Consider the following 18374-nt stretch of genomic DNA (forward strand, 5'->3'; position numbering starts at 1 on the left):
CTGTTAGGAATACTACTTGGCTTTGGGGGTCTACCACATTCTTGATGTTTGCTGCATGTATTACAGCCTCCGTCTCTGCCCTGTAGTTTGTACAATGTCGCCCTGTTGGGACTGCCTCTGCTTGTCGTCGTCCATTTGGGAACTGTACGTACACTCCGGCTCCTCCTCTTTTCACAGCATCAGTGGCAGATCAGTCTGTATAGATCCTTATTCATGTTTCTCGTGGGTATCTTTGTTCAAGCATGGACAGGGTGAGGGACTTCTTGCTTAGGTCGCTGTGGTCATCTTTAGTGGTGAACATAGGAATGGACGTGTGTATAATTATGTTTGTGTTTTTCTTTTCCCATGATGGTGCCTCTGGGGTATGGTTCAGTATGTTAACTGTGGCTGGTAGATGGTCCCGTAGGGATCTTTGGATTTTTCTGCTTTCTTTGATGAAGTTGGATCTTTTAAGTCTTGTGGTGTTTGATCTGGCTGTTCTTGTGTGCACTATATGAATGATCCTCCATAGCTGTGGCCTTGGTGTACTGTATGAGAGCCTTGCATTCCCATCTCCTCTGCAGGGCCACAGAAGTTGTTTGTTCCATCTTTTCTATAGGCGTTGACCTCATTGCTCCAATGATTATTCGGAGAGTCTGGTTTTGCACTTTTTCCAGAGTGTATTTGTGAGTCCTGTGCTGCAGTCATCCATGCACTGGATCCGTACTCGAGATGGGGCCTGATTGCGCCTAGATAGACCTGTCTTAAGTGTTTTCTCATTTGCTCCCCACTGAGTTCCTGCTAGTTTTCTCATGATGTCCCTAAGAAGTGAACTTAAAAACCACTCATTGCAACTGTCTCACACTGTGTGGTGTGTTTTTATTTGTTGCCGCTGCCAGCTTGAATCATCATGTCACAATAACCATTCATGCAATTTTCAAAAGGAAGCAGCTTACCAAGTTTCCCTTACAAAATTATTTACCAACCTGTGCCCGTGTAGTCAGCATATAGAGTAAAATTACCGGTTTGTCAAAATTAGGACGAAAACTGGCACGTCGACTTTAAAGTTTTATATCTCCTATCTGCTTTGCCTTAGAGACAAACCGAAACCAGCTACAGGAAGCCCTGTGATTGGATGACCCCAGGAATGACCTGTTTCAGCTTGTTCTCATATTTGAGGCCCTTACTGGGTGCAAAAGTGACGCCCGATTTATTTACGTGTTCAGTCACATTTTTTTTGTTTTCTCATGGATTCGGGCAGTATTTTGACATTCGGTCATTTTCAATTATTATCACATTTGTTTCTTTGCAAGCTTAACTCTTATAGGCCGTAACGACACATACTGTGTTGTTTCCGCCAACCGCCATCAGCCGGGACGACACATACTGTGTTGTTTTTATTTCCTTATTCAAAGACGATGATGAAACCGATACTAGTTTTCTCCAATGGGTTTAGCGTGGGTTAAAGGTCACATCAACCGTTTGTAAAGAAATAGCGGGGCTTTTCAATTGTTTACAGTGCGTTGATGCGAGTTTTGAGCTTTGTTTTGCATTGGGGTTCGTGTGTCGTCTCTGAAATTTTCACTATACCGAAGAATAAGCCTCTGCGTCGTCAGGTAAACGCTTGGTAAGGCACACTTCTGAGAAAGCAAGTGAATTACTGAGAGAACTTATCGATAACACAGATTTAGGAGTAGAAAGTGGTGAATCTGACTTTGTCACGGAAAGAAAGAATTTTTTTCTTTCATTTTTCTCTTTTTTTGATTTCGTAATGTTATGTAACTCTTCAAAACTAACACATTTTCCTTTGAATTTCAATATTTTTATACTGATCTTATTCTACGTTCAATGCCCTTTACAATGATGTATAATATGTGTACATTACTAACAGGGAAACACACTAAAAACACAAAAGAAAGTAACATATGTGATTTCCCTTGGTCAGCCATGATTTAATTCCGGTGAATCCAGGGTAAATAATGCCGGTCTATAAGAGTTAATAACATGATTTTTAATGCTTGTTATCAACACTTGAACACAATGATAGTTTGTCTAAAGTGGTTTTCACCATTTATAGCTATTTTAATGAGTATGTATCTGACCCACTCTACCACGTGGTATCTGACTCTACTACACTGGCATCTGGCTCACTCAACTACACTGGTTTCTGACTCTGCTACACTGACTGACTGTATTACACACTGGTATCTGACTCTACTACACTGGTGTCTGACTGAGCTAATATATGCTGTATATGACTCTACTATTATTTAAATTAGGCACAAATTCTTGATTCTTTATTGTATAACCATCTAATCTTATGTGCCCAAAGGATGAGAAACTACGGATTTTATGTTACAATCCGGGCACCCCCCCTTTTGGGCAAAAACGGCGAGACTGAACTGCAAATTCTCTTTCATCCTTGATAGGGTCTCATATGCAAATAACTCTCCAGCTTTCAGAGTTTACCAAAACGTAGAATCTTCTAGGCTACAGGCCCCTTCATCCACAACCAAAGTTAACTCTTCCGGGGGAAAGAGCTTCACGCTGTTTTGCTCAGTTGATGAAGAAAAAGCTGTCTTAGTCTTAAGGACTATTTTTAGCAAAATATCACCGTAACTGTTGTTTCAACGAAAGTAATGGAGGTTGCTTTAGGTTTGTGTGCCACTCTTTTGGGGCTAGATTTAAAAACAAAGTTTTAAACGATTTTTTTGTACTCCAGTGCCCAACAGCTAAAAAAAACATGCTGCCCGACCCGGTACGATTACTCTAGATCTCTATATATATTATTATAGGCCTAGATCTATAGGATTATTCGTTCAGCTGGAACAAAGTTCAAAACCAAAGAAAAAATTGTCTTCAAGCAAAAATGTGATGTGTTTATCGTTGGTGCCGGAGCCAGTCAACTTGACTTAGACTTAAGGCTGATTGCGTGTTGAAGGCCTACTTTACACAAGGTGCCCGTTGGGGGATCAGGTCAGGTCGGGTCGGTTTGCTAGCCAGATTGAGGGCGCAAAGCGTGTGGCGACTATAGCGCCTGACTCGTAACCTTGGACCTTACTTTTGCATTCAGGCGACGAGTCGGGTGATTGACCCGACCCGACCCAATCCGCAAGGGGCACCTGGTATTAGATTTACCCTACTTTTACACCAGAGACAAAAAAACTAGAATCTAGATCTAGATCTATATCTAGCCTGTGAAATTAACCTTTACTTTTGTTGTGTTGTTCCTTCGGCCTCTAGACTCTAGATTCTAGATCTACATGATCAGTTAGATCAGGAATCATGAAGAGCAAGAAAATTGTAACCATGAACATAGCATTAAACTGCATTTTGGTGATGTTGAAGAGCGCATCTTTGGAAGAGCTTTGGGAGGGTGTAAAAATCGAAAATTCTCAAAATTTACATTTCAATGGCAATGGATTGCTGTCATTGCTTGCGACAGCGACGTATGTTTTTGTTTCTATTTCTAGATTAGTAGATCTAGAATCTAGATTAAATATACTCACCTTTTCAGCTTATTGGTAACTGCTTTGTATTTTGTGAGAACATCACTGTCTTTCTCCATAACCGAATGCAATTACAGAATAGATTCTAATCAAAATTTCAATTGAGATTATCCGTTCTCTAGGCAATGACAATAAAAATATTAGAATGTAGATCTTGTGGTGACTGCTAGGCCAGCCTATTGCGGATGGGAGAGAACTCAGGAATCCTCCCTCACTCCGGCCTAGCCTAGGCCTACTCTCAATAAGACAAGACCCGACCTGGAATGAATGTGATTTTCAATGTGGAAGAGCGGATCCCCCTTGATTATTGTCGCAAGCACAGAATTCTACAAGTGTAGAATTCTGTGGTCGCAAGTCAAGGAGTTTAGAACTAATTTTAATCTCCTTGGGTGCCGCCCACAGAGCATCCTCCATTACTTTTAATCTCCTTGTCGCAAGTACAAGTTCCTGCCCAATCGGAAACTGGAAACCCTTTCCCCGCCAACCAGTCGTACCATTGTCCAGCCCGAGTACTCATGTTCAGACAAAGTACCACTTGTGCTATGGCTTTGAGAGTGTAAAACGAAAAAATCCCCTTTCTGTAGCAAGTATATGACTGTACTACATCTACCTGTATTTGCAATGCGTTGCAAAACTAGATGTAGTCTAATTAATTACTATGAGACCATAACACTGAAACCCTTAAATAACGACTTCTGGTTGTTTAGTTGTTTTTTTTTTACTGTTTGACTAGCGTACATGTTTCTCCAGAAAAGGTACCAAAAAAAGCCAAAACTTCAAAGTGTTAGGCCTTGGCCTACACTAGCCTACACACAGAATTGCCTACAGTACAAGAAATAGCCTTGGCTTCAACCACAATGTAATTGTTTCTTCAGGCTTCATTGCCTTCAGGTCTGCTCTAGTCTTCTATTTCTACAAAGTGTGGCTAAGATAGATCTAGTGGTTGTTCCTCTCTCACTGTCTCTCCCTAACCTCCTAATAATTAATTAATGAAAGTGGCTATTCTCACCCGCCCGGAAGTTCTCGCAAGATCAACTCCTCCCCTCCCCTCTTCTCTCTCTGTCTGTCTCTTTCTGAATACTGTCTATCGGTGTTGACGATCAAATTGACCAAAACAAAGTTAAAAAATGATGTTAAAACACAAAAGTAAATAAATTTGGTTGTCTACAAAGATGCTACGGCTATTTAACTTTTCGAATCGAGCCGAACTACGCGGGTCGCCATTTTGTTTTGCCCGGAAATTCTCGCGCTACTCCTCTCTCTCTTTCTCTCATTCTCCACTGCCCACAGACAAAATTGTACGCTTTTAGTAGGCTACAATTGTAATGGAACGTTTGTTCACGGCACAGAATTCTACAATTTTTCTGTTATCACAGTGTAGAATTCTGTAGTTTAGGGTGAATGCAAAATTTGGTGAACGCGCACCGGGTGAGAATAGCCACAAGACTCGCCTGCACTATTCTCACTCCGGGTGAGAATAGAGGTGGCCAATAATTATACGAAGTGACAATATTTCTCCGAACATTCTGAGAAATAGTGCCGATCTTTATTTCTCTGAACGGTTTCCGGCCTATTTTTATAATTTATTGCGAGAGTTCGGCGCTAACTTTCATTCTGCCTGTGGTCTGGGAAGGAACACCGCATGGCAAGCCCGCCTACTACAGACAACCTTCAGTAACACCCCCCACATACCCACCACCATCATGCACATGTTCATACACAAACTTATACACACACTAACTAAACATGATCAGTGGACAACTTTTGAAAGTATGACGAGCTGAGCTGTAGATGGAGAGACAGTGTGAGTGACTGAGCAGGTGAAAGGAAGAATGTACGAGTGTCACAGGCGACAGCAACTACAAAACTACAAGGCGACGACATCGACCCCCCCTAGCCTGGTCCAGAGCGCACGAACGAAAGGAATGCGGCTATGGCAGGTTTTTGCTAATATTATTGTCCATGGTTCGTTGGGTGCAAGGGAATGAGTGAGATTTTCTTTGTGTGTGCCTGGAGGGAGGTGGTGGGGTGTGAAAGTCATGCGGACGGGGATGAGCCGCGGGAGAGAACACGGGAATTGAATGAATGAGTCAAAGTGAAAGAAAGGAACGACTCATGAGCCCTGGAGTGAATGGATCCTGTGTTTTTATTTTTGTATACTTGAACTGTTACTGAATAAAGGCTGAAATAAAGCCCGAAAAACAAACACACACACGCTCCTCACTCTCCACTTACACACTTACTACCACACACAGACACACTCACACACGCACATGCATACACACACACACACTCACACAGGAGCAAATTTTTAGGTCTATATCTACATACATGTATTTCAATTTTCAAGAGCTAGTCTAGAGATTTTTAGATGAGTGTAAAAACGCGAAAAAGAAAGGTTTCACGACCGAATGAAATCAAAATTAAAACAGCCCATAAACAACCACAAAAATAAAAAATAAGGGCGTGAGTCCCCCTGTCCGAAGAAGATTGGCTGTGCGCAATTTTAAAACAAAGTACAGGATATTAGTATTACATGTAAATTATGGAATCACACACATTAAGGGGCCTGCTAGAGTCAGTACACGTAGATCTAATTGGTTTTGGTGGAACGAACGCTCTAACATAACACATTTAAATCTGTATACATGTATATATTTAGAATCTAATGAAAGTAGGAACATCAAATTAAATGACGTTACACTATACAACATCCCTTTCCCCCCCCCCCCCCCCCCCCAAAAAAAAATGATAGAAAAACAACACATCAGAACAATAACAAGAGAAAGAAAAAAATACACACTAACAAAATAAAACACCACAAAGAGGGAAAAATAAAAGTAACTGTAACGTATTCAACAAATCAACGTGGTGACAACAAGTGAGAAAGAGACGAAGTGAAGCTAGGGGAACTTTCTTTCAAAAGTTAAGAGGTTCAATTTCTTTCTTTTTATATATTTTTTAAAATTTGACTTTTATTCCCCGATTCGGGGACCGAAAAATGCCAAAAAATCGAGCCACGATTGATTGGTCGCGGCCGCGACAAACGCAGATGCTAGTTCTATGTGACGTTATCAATAACCCTCCGTAGATCTAGATCTAGATCTAGACAGCACCCGAGTGAACACAACACATTTTAGGTTTAAGAGCAGCACCCTTCATAGGCAACACGTCATATCTGTAGCGAAAAACCATTTGGAACTGTAGCATTTCTTTATATACGAATATTTACTGCGGACATTTTTTGGACCGATTGAACCATATTGTATACAAACAATCTTTGGTAGGCCTATACTATAATTATAGATCTATATAATATCCGAAATTTGCGGGAAAGGATGTGATTTCAGAGTGTTCGGAGAAATAGTGCCCAGCTTTATTTTCCCGAACGTTCGGAGAAATAGTGCCTAGCTTTATTTTCCCGAACGTTCGGAGAAATATTGCCGGCCATAATTATAATATGATTCTTTTCTTGTCAATTAATTAGAATTAGATCTAGATCTAATCTTGGCTAGATCTAGATTTCTTGACTAAACTAGCTTGTTTAGCCTCAGCCTCAGGCTCCGGCATTCAATTGATATATGGCTGTGCTGGGAATAGTCTAGTCCTTGCACTAACCTTGTAATGCTGATTTCAAGCGAGGAAGCTACGGGAATACAGTAGAACATGGCTATATAGACATGCGATTAAACGTAGAAAGACACAAACTATTTTTAGGTACTGCGCCCATCTTGTTTGACGTCACACCAGGATACCCGTCAGATCACGTGACTACATCTAAGTATAGCCAACGAAATGCACTGGGAGCTGGATAGACAATCATGGCATGAATGATGAAATCTAACAAGCTTACATTACATTGAATTGTATTGTCAGGGCAGGGTGGTGTCGCTGTCTCAAAATGAGCAATTTGTTGATAGTTTACTGTAAGTCATTTATTTTAGTGATCCTGTGTTTGTGCCCCAAAGAGCGGTTTCAGACCCAAACAGAAAGTTTTTTGGTTGCTAGCCTGTAGAAATGCCACGCAAAGTTTCGATGAGCTATAATTTTTTTAACGCAGACAGACAAAAGTGAGTTAGGTATAATTGTGACAAGGCCCTCTATCATACTACCACTAATGTAATATTACGTGTGACAGTTCAAGGTAAATCCCCCCCCCCCCCCTGGATGTCTAGAGCAGAGTTAATTCATGTGGAGACCTTTACTTTTGTTTCGACCCCATCAGTTCATATACAGTGCAAGTGCAATTCTTCATCCACCCATGTTTGATCACTTTTCTTCACCCAACAGTATCACTGCCAACCAACAAATTGACCCCTGTCTACTCTTTCTGTTCAGGGAATTTGAAAATCGGGCACTTCACAAGAAAAGAATATCAGAGTTATTAGTGATAATTCAGCTCTGATTGTGAAACAAGAGTTTCACACACTCATAATTTTTTTTCTCCTCAAAATAATGTTTTTTTCTTGTTCACCTTTTCTTTATCGTTATTGCCTTTCTTTATATTCCCTCACTAGATCTCAGGGGTAGTGGACTGCTGGTTCTTCAACCTGCAGTGCAACTAATTTTTACATAAATGTGACTTTTTTTTACCTATTTCGTAGGGCCCCTTGCCATCAGGCAGCCACATTCCGATTTCAAAGATACTCTCTTTATACAGTGGAAACCATATAACAGGCCAGGTAATAACAGGGATCCGGTAATATCAGGGATTTTTTAAATCCCTGATTTTTCCTTCTTTTTGTCTCTATTAAAAGTTATCGGCAATAACAGGGCCCCATCAGAGCCCAACCGGTTATAGCAGGGACAAAGGCTTGTTAACAATGTGTAAAAAGTAGGCCCTAAGAGAGAGAGAGAGAGAGTAACGCAGTGATGGAGCAAGCCCATGTAAGCCATGCCACTGCAAGCACACGCAGCTTGTGAAGCGAGAGAGGGCTGCGGTGTGCTGCAGACCTCGATCTAGCCCGAAACCTAGCAACACGCACGCGTAATGTGTCTACTGTCACCAACGATGTCGAGCGCAAGAGACGATGCCTTTCAATTGACAAAAAAATATGAAATAATCCAGGCTGTTGACAAAAAGCAAGCTCCACTGGCAGAGATTTGTCGTCAGTTCGACATTCCACAAGGGTCGATTCACACCATTATCAAGGATAGAGAGAAGATAGTGGCAGCATACTCCAATGGAAAATTTCCTCTGAATCGAAAGAAGATGAGACTACCTGATGCAGATGCTGTGGACCAAGCTCTTCTGATGTGGTTTAAGGAGGCACTGAGAAAGTTGGTGCCAAAACCCCTGTTCGTGGGTACTTGTGGCAAAGGAAACTACCAATGAATAAGTACAGCTGGATTAGTCCACAAATGCTTACTTTCCTTGCATTTCTGATTTAACAGGGATCAGATATAACAGGACATTTTCTCTACTCCCACCATCCGTGTTATATCAGGTTTCCACTGTATGTTTTTAAATACCAGCAGTTTAATAGAGTATTTTCAGTTTTGGTAGGAATTGATTTTGAATTTTGACTGTGTGGTAGCCAAATATTACTCTTTCTTATTTTAGGACCATTTTAGTAAAGGATCTTTATTAATGTGTGCTGCTACTTACACACAGGTCCTCAGAGATTTTTCACCCAAAAAGGTTAAGTGTGTATGATCTTGCCTACCCTAAGATCAGGGGTATGACTGAAAGACAGCGGTAAGATAGAGATTGGAGTAGCAGTAGAAAGAGTCATGAGTAAAGGAGAAAGTTGAGATGAAGAACATGACAAGAGAACAGGAAAGGGGGTGAAAGGAGAAAATTTTGGAGAATAAAATATTTCCATTGCTGTCAGCTTTTGAAACCAGGATCTTTTGAATTTAGTGGCCGGTGGCCAACTTCATACCTCTAGACAACGAGAGCCCCTTCTTTTACGTATTATAAAACCATTTTTCTTCTTTCTTTCACAGGATCATCTTTGGAGAGTATAACCGTTATGTAAAATATGAGTGTTACATCCATCAAGGAGTTCACTTTTCGTGACCTTGCAACCTCTGAAAGTTTGTCTGTGAGAATACCTGAGGTAAAAAAGCTTATTGGTATGGAGAAAATTTCTTGGCCATTTATGTTGAGCAATTGAGCTGGGTCTCACTTTTTCAAACGGTTTGGCAAAAAGGTGTTATTTTTTCCCCTTTATGTTCAGAGAGACACAAATGCATGATTGAAATAAAGCCTGCTAGTGTTTCATTTGAAATTTCTTAAGGAACAGAGTGTACAGTAAACCCTCGCATTCACTGTCATCAGACTCCACAATACTTCTGAAGGAGAAGGAGTCTTCAGGTTTTGTTTTATGAACTCGCATTATGTGAACCCTGACATAAACTGTATGATGAACTCGCATTATGTGAACCCTGACATAAACTGTATGATATATATATATATATGATAAATTTGTTGGATACAAAGTTCACTGTACTTTCTAAAGAAGCAGGAAATGAAAAGATGGCTGAAACACTTGGTATTTTTAAAGAAAATGATGAATTTAATTTAGCTGGATAAGAATAAAACAAACAAAAAATACTGTCGAACCTGCTCTAAAAGGCCACCTGTACTATTCAATCACTTGTACAAACAGCCACTACCCATTTCCCTCCTTTTGTGTGTTTTTTACCTTATAATGACTCTGACCAAAATGTCCACCTGTCAAAGATAGCCACTTTTCACCTCGACAATGGGTGGGTGTCTTATACAATTTCGACTGTACTGTACATATTCATGTTTGATAGTCACAGACTGTGCTTTACTCAATTCCGTGAGATTTTTTAAAGTCTGTGCCTGTATTTGTATGTCTTTGTTTGAAGTTATTTAAATTGTTTAAAATCTTTGTATACTTTGAAGAGCTGAAGAACTCTTCAAAAATTTGGTTTTCCAGTTGTGTTTTCTATCTCTGTATAATTTAAATTTGCTGATGCTCTCTTGTATGCAGGTGGTTGATGCTTCCTATGGGCTATACGTGTGGCCATCTGCCCCTGTCCTGGCACAGTACACCTGGCTCCACAGACACAAAGTAAGAGGCAAGTCTGTTCTGGAGGTGAGTTGCGGTACAGTAGTCTCCACGTAAACGCCCGGTGCTCGGGAGGGCTCCTTAGCTTTCTTAATACGGAGAGTGCATTTACATGAACCTTTGCAAAGGGAGGAAGGGACACAGTCATCTCAATTCCTTATTACTCTAGTGGTCTCCCTTGGAGGGAGGGGGTCATTTTGACCGATAATGTGACGATTCGCGACTGTTTTGTGAAGGATTCCCCGACTGGGGTTAAGAATAGAAAGGAGTTGAAAGGGAGGAGGGGGTGAGAAAGACAGACTCGATGTAGCCTAATGAATGCAGTATAAAATGTTGGGAACACCCCCTCATGCTGAACAAAGAGAGTCCGCTCTTGGACTGTTTTGTATTGCATTTTCCTCAAGCAGGTGTTCCTGGATCATGGTTGCCCTGTTGTATGGACATGTCGTCGCCTCAGAACTATTTAGTCCAAAGTGCACTCTTTACTTAAGTACGCTTTGGACAAAATAGTTCTGAAGCGATGATGTCTCTGACTGGCCTGTCTTTCATTTCCTGTACATATATTTAATATATGTATATTCATCCCATTGTGAACTGTCCTGATTTTAAAAAAGTATGACCTGTTCCCATCTGTCAAGCTAGTGATGCAGCAGCTGCCAAAGTCACTTGGACTGAAACTTAATACAGTAGTCTCCGCCTAAACGCACGGTGCTCGGGAGGGCTCTTCAGCGTGTGTTTATACGGAGCGTGCGTTAACATGAACCTTTGCAAAGGGAGGAAGGGACGCAGTCATTTCATTGCTTTGATATTCTAATTCTAGTGACCTCCCTTTGGGGTGAGGGTCAATTTTTGCCGATAATGTGACGACACGTGACTGTATTGTGAAGGATTCCCCGACTGCGTTATGACATTATGACTACAAAGGTGTTGAATGGAGGGGGGGGGGGTAGAAAGACAGCCCCAATGTAAATTAATGTAATGAATATGCACTATAAAACGTCAAGAGGAAACTGTTGGAGATAGTCATAGATCTAGTCATAGAGATGACGGCACGGCCACGTGGCTTTCCAAGCAACCACCCCCTGACCGTAAATTCACGGACGACATCAGAATCATAGATCTCTACATTCAGAGAAACATTTCTCTTCTGATTCGTTGAACAAGTACGTTATAAGAATACATATAAGTTCTTCGAGCGCAACTGATTAGGCTTACTTGGCTAATCTTAAACCCCATTGAGGCCTATCTAGTGTTTTACTGCATTCACGCGTGTTGTGCGTCAGGCCTAGGTTTAACTAAACATTACACGCAGTCACCCAAACACCAGTCAGAAACCTTCTCTCAAAGATGCATTTCCAGTGACCAATCAAAAAACAGTTCAATCCCCCAACCGCGCTCCCCCCCCCACTCCCCGACCAGCCCTAGACCGAGAACCAGACCTATGTCTCTCTGGAAAGTTGAGTGTGAAAACGTCCATCACTCTCTTAGTCTTTGTTCCGCGTGAGGGGCACTCTCACCCAGTTTTCTTGGCTTGTCTATGCAAGCTGTGCAGGTTTTAGTGAAAATTTCCCCTTCTCAAGCTTAACCTGTCGGCGTGTTTCGCGGATCGGAGCGTGCGTTTAGAGAGAGTGACCGTGCGTTTGTACGTCTAAATTATATAGTAAAAAACCCATCAGATGATGAAAGCGTGCGTTTGAGCGGAGTGTGCTTTTGTATGGTGTGCGTTAAGGCGGAGACTACTGTAATTGTCTTCTCATCATAAAAGAAGATTTTTTTAAAATCCATCTGTTCAGCTGTCCTGTGTCCTATACCAACCTGTCAACATTTTTTCTACTTTTGAATCCACATTAAGCCCAAATCTGTAGAAGGGTCGGGGTAGTCTGAGTGGTGAGGTCTGTCATGGTAGTCCCCTGGGTATGGACATTTTTTCCCCTCAAATTTGGAAGACCAATAAATACAGAGAGAGCATCTATGAAAATAGGAACTTTCATTTGGTTCTGCGCACACTGTCTGCTATCTTCTTTACTGCTGTCCCAGTTGTCTCTCCCTCTACCCTAAAGTTGGTAGAGTACTTGCCTGTTGCTACTTTTAACTGGGCTGCCTCCTTGATTTTCCATGCGACATCAGTAACAGACCCACCAGTGTAAGCTTCTGTTAGGGTAGTTGGAGCTGATGATTTCAAGGGTAAGCACCATAAATAACCTCTCTTTGTCAGTTTGTGAGGCCTCTGCATGTATGCTTGATGCCTCAAGTCTCAGGGTGAATTTCAGGGTACTCCTTCCATTGGAATTTCTGTAATGACTGGAGGGATTGCTTTTCTGTTGCTGTCCAACTACTCTGCATGTCTATCAAAATTAACCCTTCTTCTCTGATACGGTAAGGCTTGGTCTGCTCTGGAGAGTTGCTTTTAGTGGTTGGTTTACGCATTTGTTCATTGTATGGTCCTTTTATCTCTTAAATTTTTGGCCTGTGTTGTGATCTTACTGTCCCTTCTATCTTCCAAGAGTGGGAATCCTCTGAAGCTTTCAAGAGTGTATAGGTGTAACGGGCATAGCTCTGGTCATTCTTAATGTCTGACTTAGCTCTCTTGTCTGCTTTGTCACTTTTGATCTGGTTTCTGTTGAGTTTGCTGCCATTCCAAATTCGATAAACATTCTGAACATGTTGTTTTTTTCTGTCATAAAGTACTACAAGTTAGAGTGGGGCGAGCGGACGGACGGGTTCGTTACTCGTGGACTCAGTCAGAGTGAGCGGGTAACGGACGGCCATGAGAGCGAACAGCAAACCTCAAGACAGTTCGGTTTTTTTGGGTCCGCTCCACAATTTGACTCTCTCAGCGAGCGGACTGCGGACCTCAAGCCTCAAGTCAGTTCGTTTTTTGGGTCCGCTCCACAATTTTATTCACTGGGCGGGCAGGCAAACGGACGAACTCTAGAAGACGAGATACTCGACGCGAGGTTAGGCCCATGGTCTATTGTTTGTTAATTAGGCCTAATGTTTCAAACCACTAGTATAGGGCGCTAATCTGTGGCAACCGGGTGTGTTCACTTTACTCTGTGCTTATTTTGTTGATCAATTTTTGTATAACAGCATGGGCCGGGAACACAAGACAACAAGATAAAGAAAAATTAAATCGGCTAATACAGAAAGCATGTAAAATTTCAACATCTTCATTCCTCTACTTGGATGAATTGTACATAACAGCTTGCACTAAGAAAATTAATTCCATCTTTTTAGACAACAAACATCCCTTGTTCCCTCAAATAAAAACATCAGTCAGAAGTAAAAGACCTAGGCTTCTGATCTGTAACAAAGAAAGATACAGAAGGTCATTTTTACCATCATCTATCAAAATGCTTCCATCTTAACCATCTTGATAAGTATACTTACGACCTTAGAGCATGCATCAAAATAACATTGAGTGTGTATCTAGCTTACGATTATTATTGTTTATATTGCTGCTCATTTATATTATGCATGTGATTGTAAGCCTACTTGTGTGTGCATATGTGTGTGTGTGTGTGTGTGTGTTTGTGTGTGTGTGTGTGTACACATGGTGGAACACCAAACCAATGTGCCAGGATCTGGACAATAAAGATGTATCTTATCTTATCTTAGTAGCGGTGCCAAAGGGAGTAAGAGAGGCTGGTGACGTGGTACTTTGTGTATAACCTTTCACCTCATGCGTGGGGCACACTGTGTACGTTCCATTCCAATTATCGCAAAGGCGGGGGGGGGGGGGGGGGGGGGAGAGAATTTCCGCCATAAACGCCTAGCTACAATGTGAGGCAGAAGGGTGACTTTTTAAATTATTATTTTTGGGGGGGCGGGGGGTTGTAAGTTGTATGCAATGGAAGGGCTCGCTCCCGTCCGTCTGTCCGCCCACTCGAATGCATGGAGTCTCTCGGTCTGCCCGTCCGCTCGATTGCGGGTAGTGTCAGCAAGTAGTTCATTACTCGCGGACGCTAATTTTGCAAGCCCGACCCAACCCTACTACAAGTACAATAACTTAGGGTGTATGAAATTTTAAATTCAACAAAGTTTTATTTAAAAAAACAAAACAAAAGTAAAACATTGTCAATTTCAAGTTCTCAAGAACCTTGACCTTCTTTGTTTTTTGTGTTTTTTTGGTGTTTTTTTCTGTTTTGGGTTTTGGGGGGTTTTTTGTAAATGTTTAACGGCGCTCACAACTGCATAAGGTCATTTGAGTGCGCAGAACACATTAAGTATTAAGCATTTTCAGTATGGTTGGAGTTAATTTTGAATTTTGCCAGGGTGGTGGCCAAAGCCTTCTCTTATCGATTTTAGGACCACCAAGGGTTTAAATGTGCGCAACTTGCACACTGGACCTCCGAGATTTTTTTGTGCCCTTATCCGAGAAGGCTAAGTGTCAGATATTACCTACCCTAAGATCAGGGGTGTGACTGAAAGACAGCAGTAAGAAGGAGCCAGTTAGTAGCAGTAGAAAGGCTGCAGAAAGAGTCAGGAGCCCAGAGGGGGGGGGGGGGGGGCAGAAAATTTTCCATTGCTGCAGAATTCGAACCCGAGACGTATTATTATTTGTTAAAGGAAAGATGAACACTGTACCTCTAGACCACGAGAGCTCCCGACTTTCTTAGTGACAAAGGGAAAAAATGTTGTATAAAATGTCATGTCTGTAGCATCAATTGGGCCTCATGTATGTATACAGCAGTCTGATTAAACAAAAATCTGCAGGACCACCCGATATTCTTCGGTTTAGCGATGTTTTCAATATCCGTGTACAGTTTAAGGAGACGCCACTGTATAGTTGTATTGTAGTTGTTTATATTATATTTCTACAAATCCTATGTCCTTGCAAATGAACAAAACTGATGGATAGTATATGTTGTCTTGGGCAGACTTTATTACCTGTGTCCTCATTTCTCAAATCATAAAAATCATTTTTCGTCTAGATTGGAGCTGGCACTGGCCTGCCGGGGATTGTAGCAGCTAAATGCGGTGCACGTGTCACGCTGAGTGACTCAGTAGCTCTTCCACAGTGCAGGGACAGGTGCAGATCAAGTGCAGAAGCAAATGGCTTGTCAGATGTTTCTGTGATGGGTATTACGTGGGGATTTATCTCCCCTGACCTTATGGACCTCCCGAGCCTGGACCTCATCTTGGCCTCCGACTGCTTTTATGATACTAAAGGTGAAGATGACAGGGACATTTGTTTCTCAAACAGCTTCTTTGTGATCATTTGTGTTGTGTTATTGTTCGGGTGTGACAATTTTTATTTTATGATACCATTTGTGTGTTGGACTTTTTGTTATGGGTGTTGGCAAGTGCTCTTGTATGGTTTGCTCCTTTTTTCCGGTCAAATATTTATCGTCCTTATCTCTACTTCTTTTTTGTGTTTGTTACTCTCTCATAACACCTCTAATCTTTGGCACTTAAATGACCAAATTGTGTTGCAAGTGCCTTAACGCTCATTCTCAGAACAAAATACTTTTTCGGTGCAGGCACTTTCTGCTACTTTACTACCCTTCCATTGTCTCTGCCCATCATGATTTTGTCACAGCACAGTGTGATCATTTTCATGTCAACATGCTTCTCATTCACTATAACACACAAACAGTACTGTCTCTGTCTCATTTTTTTTATTTAACTATTTGTGTATTGTTGTTTGTGTGTGACAGTTCTATGGTGCTGTTATGTGTAAGCATTTTAAATGTAATAGATTCTGCCTCAAGTGTAATAGTTTTTTGGTAAAATTTATGTGCATCAATCAGTGTGTTTTAGTTTATGTTTGTCGTTTGTATGTGACTGTTCCCTGTATAAAGTATAAGTTTGACAGGTTGTTTTTGGTAATATCAGTGTGACATCTATATTTTTATAGTTTTTGTGGGGCTGTTTGTGTGTTACATATTCCCTGTGGTTCTTTGTGGATTAAAGTTAGAATATATGACAATTTAGATGTAGTGATGTATACCATTTTTTGAGTAGCAATTTATGTTATTGTTTGTTGAAATATATGACATGGGTGCCCTTTAAGTTTAATTCACATTCGACAGGTCTGGACATGTAGCGCCTCTGTAGCCATATTTGGCTCACAATAAAAAGATCATGGCTTGCACCAGTCTGATATTAATTTGTTGCTTCAACAGATTTTGAAGATGTAGTGATGACTCTGTCTTGCCTATTGCATCAGAACCCACATGCTGAGGTGTGGTGTGCGTACCAAGTGAGAAGGTAAGCATCTACCAGTCAGCGTATGATGGGCTTAACACCTCACTACCTTAGAATTACAAAGTTCTATCTGCTCAGTACCTAGTTTTGAGAAATTTAACATTAAAAATTTTGAGTTTCACAACATGTCGAGCTTTTTTTAAAGCAGTTCTTGAAACATCTTGGTAACGGCTCCGAATAATCTTACAATTTTGATAGAGCAGGAAGAACATTTGGATTCCTGACTTCGTGGTCTTAGTAACTCAAAATAGCCAAAAATGTCAGATAGAACTTTGTAATTCTGAGCTAGCAACCGAACCTGTGTATAGCATAGCATGCCTGCATATGCACTGTATAAAATATTTTATTTGTTTTAAAGCTCTGTACCACTACCAGTACAGTAGGATTTTCCATTAATCCTGACCTAGTTTGTACATCTTCAACTATTCAGCTAAAGAACTGTTCATGAACAACATTGACTTATAACTTATAGTCCAAATGTCTGAACTGTAGTCTTGCAAAATAATGAGCACTGTTTGGATTCCCCTTTACAAAAGCATTATGACCTCTTTAGCATAATTTTTTATATGGACTGTGATTTGACTGATTGTTTCACCCGCCCTCCCCCCCTCAACACATGTTAGATGATTAATAGGTTGACTGCTGTCAACACTGCGTGAGACACTCTTTTCCAGGAAAAAGACAGAAATAATCTACAGAATAGAGAGGAATTCTCATCTTTTGCATGCAGGGGTAAAGAGCATAACCATTTACCTGACATTGGTATATTTGAATCAATGGGAAAGTCCCCAAGTTTTCAGACAAATGGGGCCCCTCTTATCAAGTAATTATGTTTGTGATTATCGTCATTAAGTGCCTGATCTGGGACAGATATTGGCTATCTTGATTCTCCATTCATTCGTTTGCTTGGATGTTCTCAAAAAAGCAATGTTATCCAGATCTTTCCTCGTTACCCATCTGTTTAGGTTCTCCAAGTAGGTTTCTCTGCTGAGTCTACCGCTGCCTCATTTGTTTTAAGTTACATAATACTGTTACACATCTCTGCTACCAGATACCTGTGTTTCTTTCAGTGACCATAAAGACTTTACTCGTGCATATTTTTCTCCCTCAGCCCATCCAAAACCATAGAGCTTCTCTTGTCCAAGTGGAAGCTACGGGGAGAGCAAGTGCCTTTACCAGATATGACCACCGTCCAGTGCTCTGTGACTTCCCATGCCCAACAGGAAGTGCTTCTGTTTGCGTTGCGCTTGAATACAGCAGCTGCCCTTGAAGACGCCCTCTCCTGAGTCTGATGACAGGATTTTGGAAAGTCAAAGTAACGTTGAAGTTAACAGTTATGTGTTCCTCTGTGGCTGAAAGCTAATACAGCTTCACGGGAACTCCTTCGTTTGCCAGTCAATATATTTTAGATCATTTGACCCCCAAAGGGTCTGTCCTTTGCACACTCAGTTCCTGCTGAAGGTCAAGAACTCTTTTGCCGCTGGGTCACCTGAAAATAATAACCTTTGCTGAGCCCTTAGTGAGGAGGTGAGAAACTGCTTGTCATTGAATCAGGGCCGCCAAGTTAGGAAAAATTACTCGAGGGACACATCGGACTTCTCAGGGCTACATGACTTATAAGACTTAACCCCCC

At 41.2% G+C, this 18374-nt stretch overlaps 2 protein-coding genes across 3 annotated transcripts in view; one reads left to right on the plus strand and one right to left on the minus strand.

Moving 5' to 3' along the window:
• LOC101852934 (40-kDa huntingtin-associated protein) overlaps window positions 1-3878 on the minus strand; it is a 28391-nt gene extending 24513 nt beyond the window's left edge. Inside the window, exon 1 of the mRNA XM_005100111.3 lies at window positions 3489-3878. Within this exon, the coding sequence (XP_005100168.1) occupies window positions 3489-3547 (59 nt within the window). The 5' untranslated portion in view covers window positions 3548-3878. The remainder of the gene's footprint in view (window positions 1-3488) is intronic.
• Window positions 3879-4217: 339 nt separating this feature from the next.
• On the plus strand, window positions 4218-18368 carry LOC101853169 (methyltransferase-like protein 23). Of its 2 annotated transcripts, none has more exons than XM_005100112.3 (6): window positions 4218-4379; window positions 9438-9550; window positions 10454-10558; window positions 15466-15703; window positions 16660-16744; window positions 17853-18368. In XM_005100112.3, exons 2-6 carry the CDS (start codon window positions 9473-9475, stop codon window positions 18025-18027), a joined length of 681 nt encoding a protein of 226 aa, XP_005100169.1. In that variant the 5' UTR covers window positions 4218-4379; window positions 9438-9472; the 3' UTR covers window positions 18028-18368. The 2 variants fall into 2 exon arrangements, with proteins under 2 accessions (XP_005100169.1, XP_005100170.1); XM_005100113.3 differs by having other exon boundaries at window positions 4218-4347.
• The last annotated feature ends 6 nt before the right edge of the window (window positions 18369-18374 follow it).

The sequence above is a fragment of the Aplysia californica genome, unplaced genomic scaffold (assembly GCF_000002075.1).
Source record: "Aplysia californica isolate F4 #8 unplaced genomic scaffold, AplCal3.0 scaffold00236, whole genome shotgun sequence".
Classification (NCBI taxonomy): Eukaryota; Metazoa; Mollusca; class Gastropoda; order Aplysiida; family Aplysiidae; genus Aplysia; species Aplysia californica.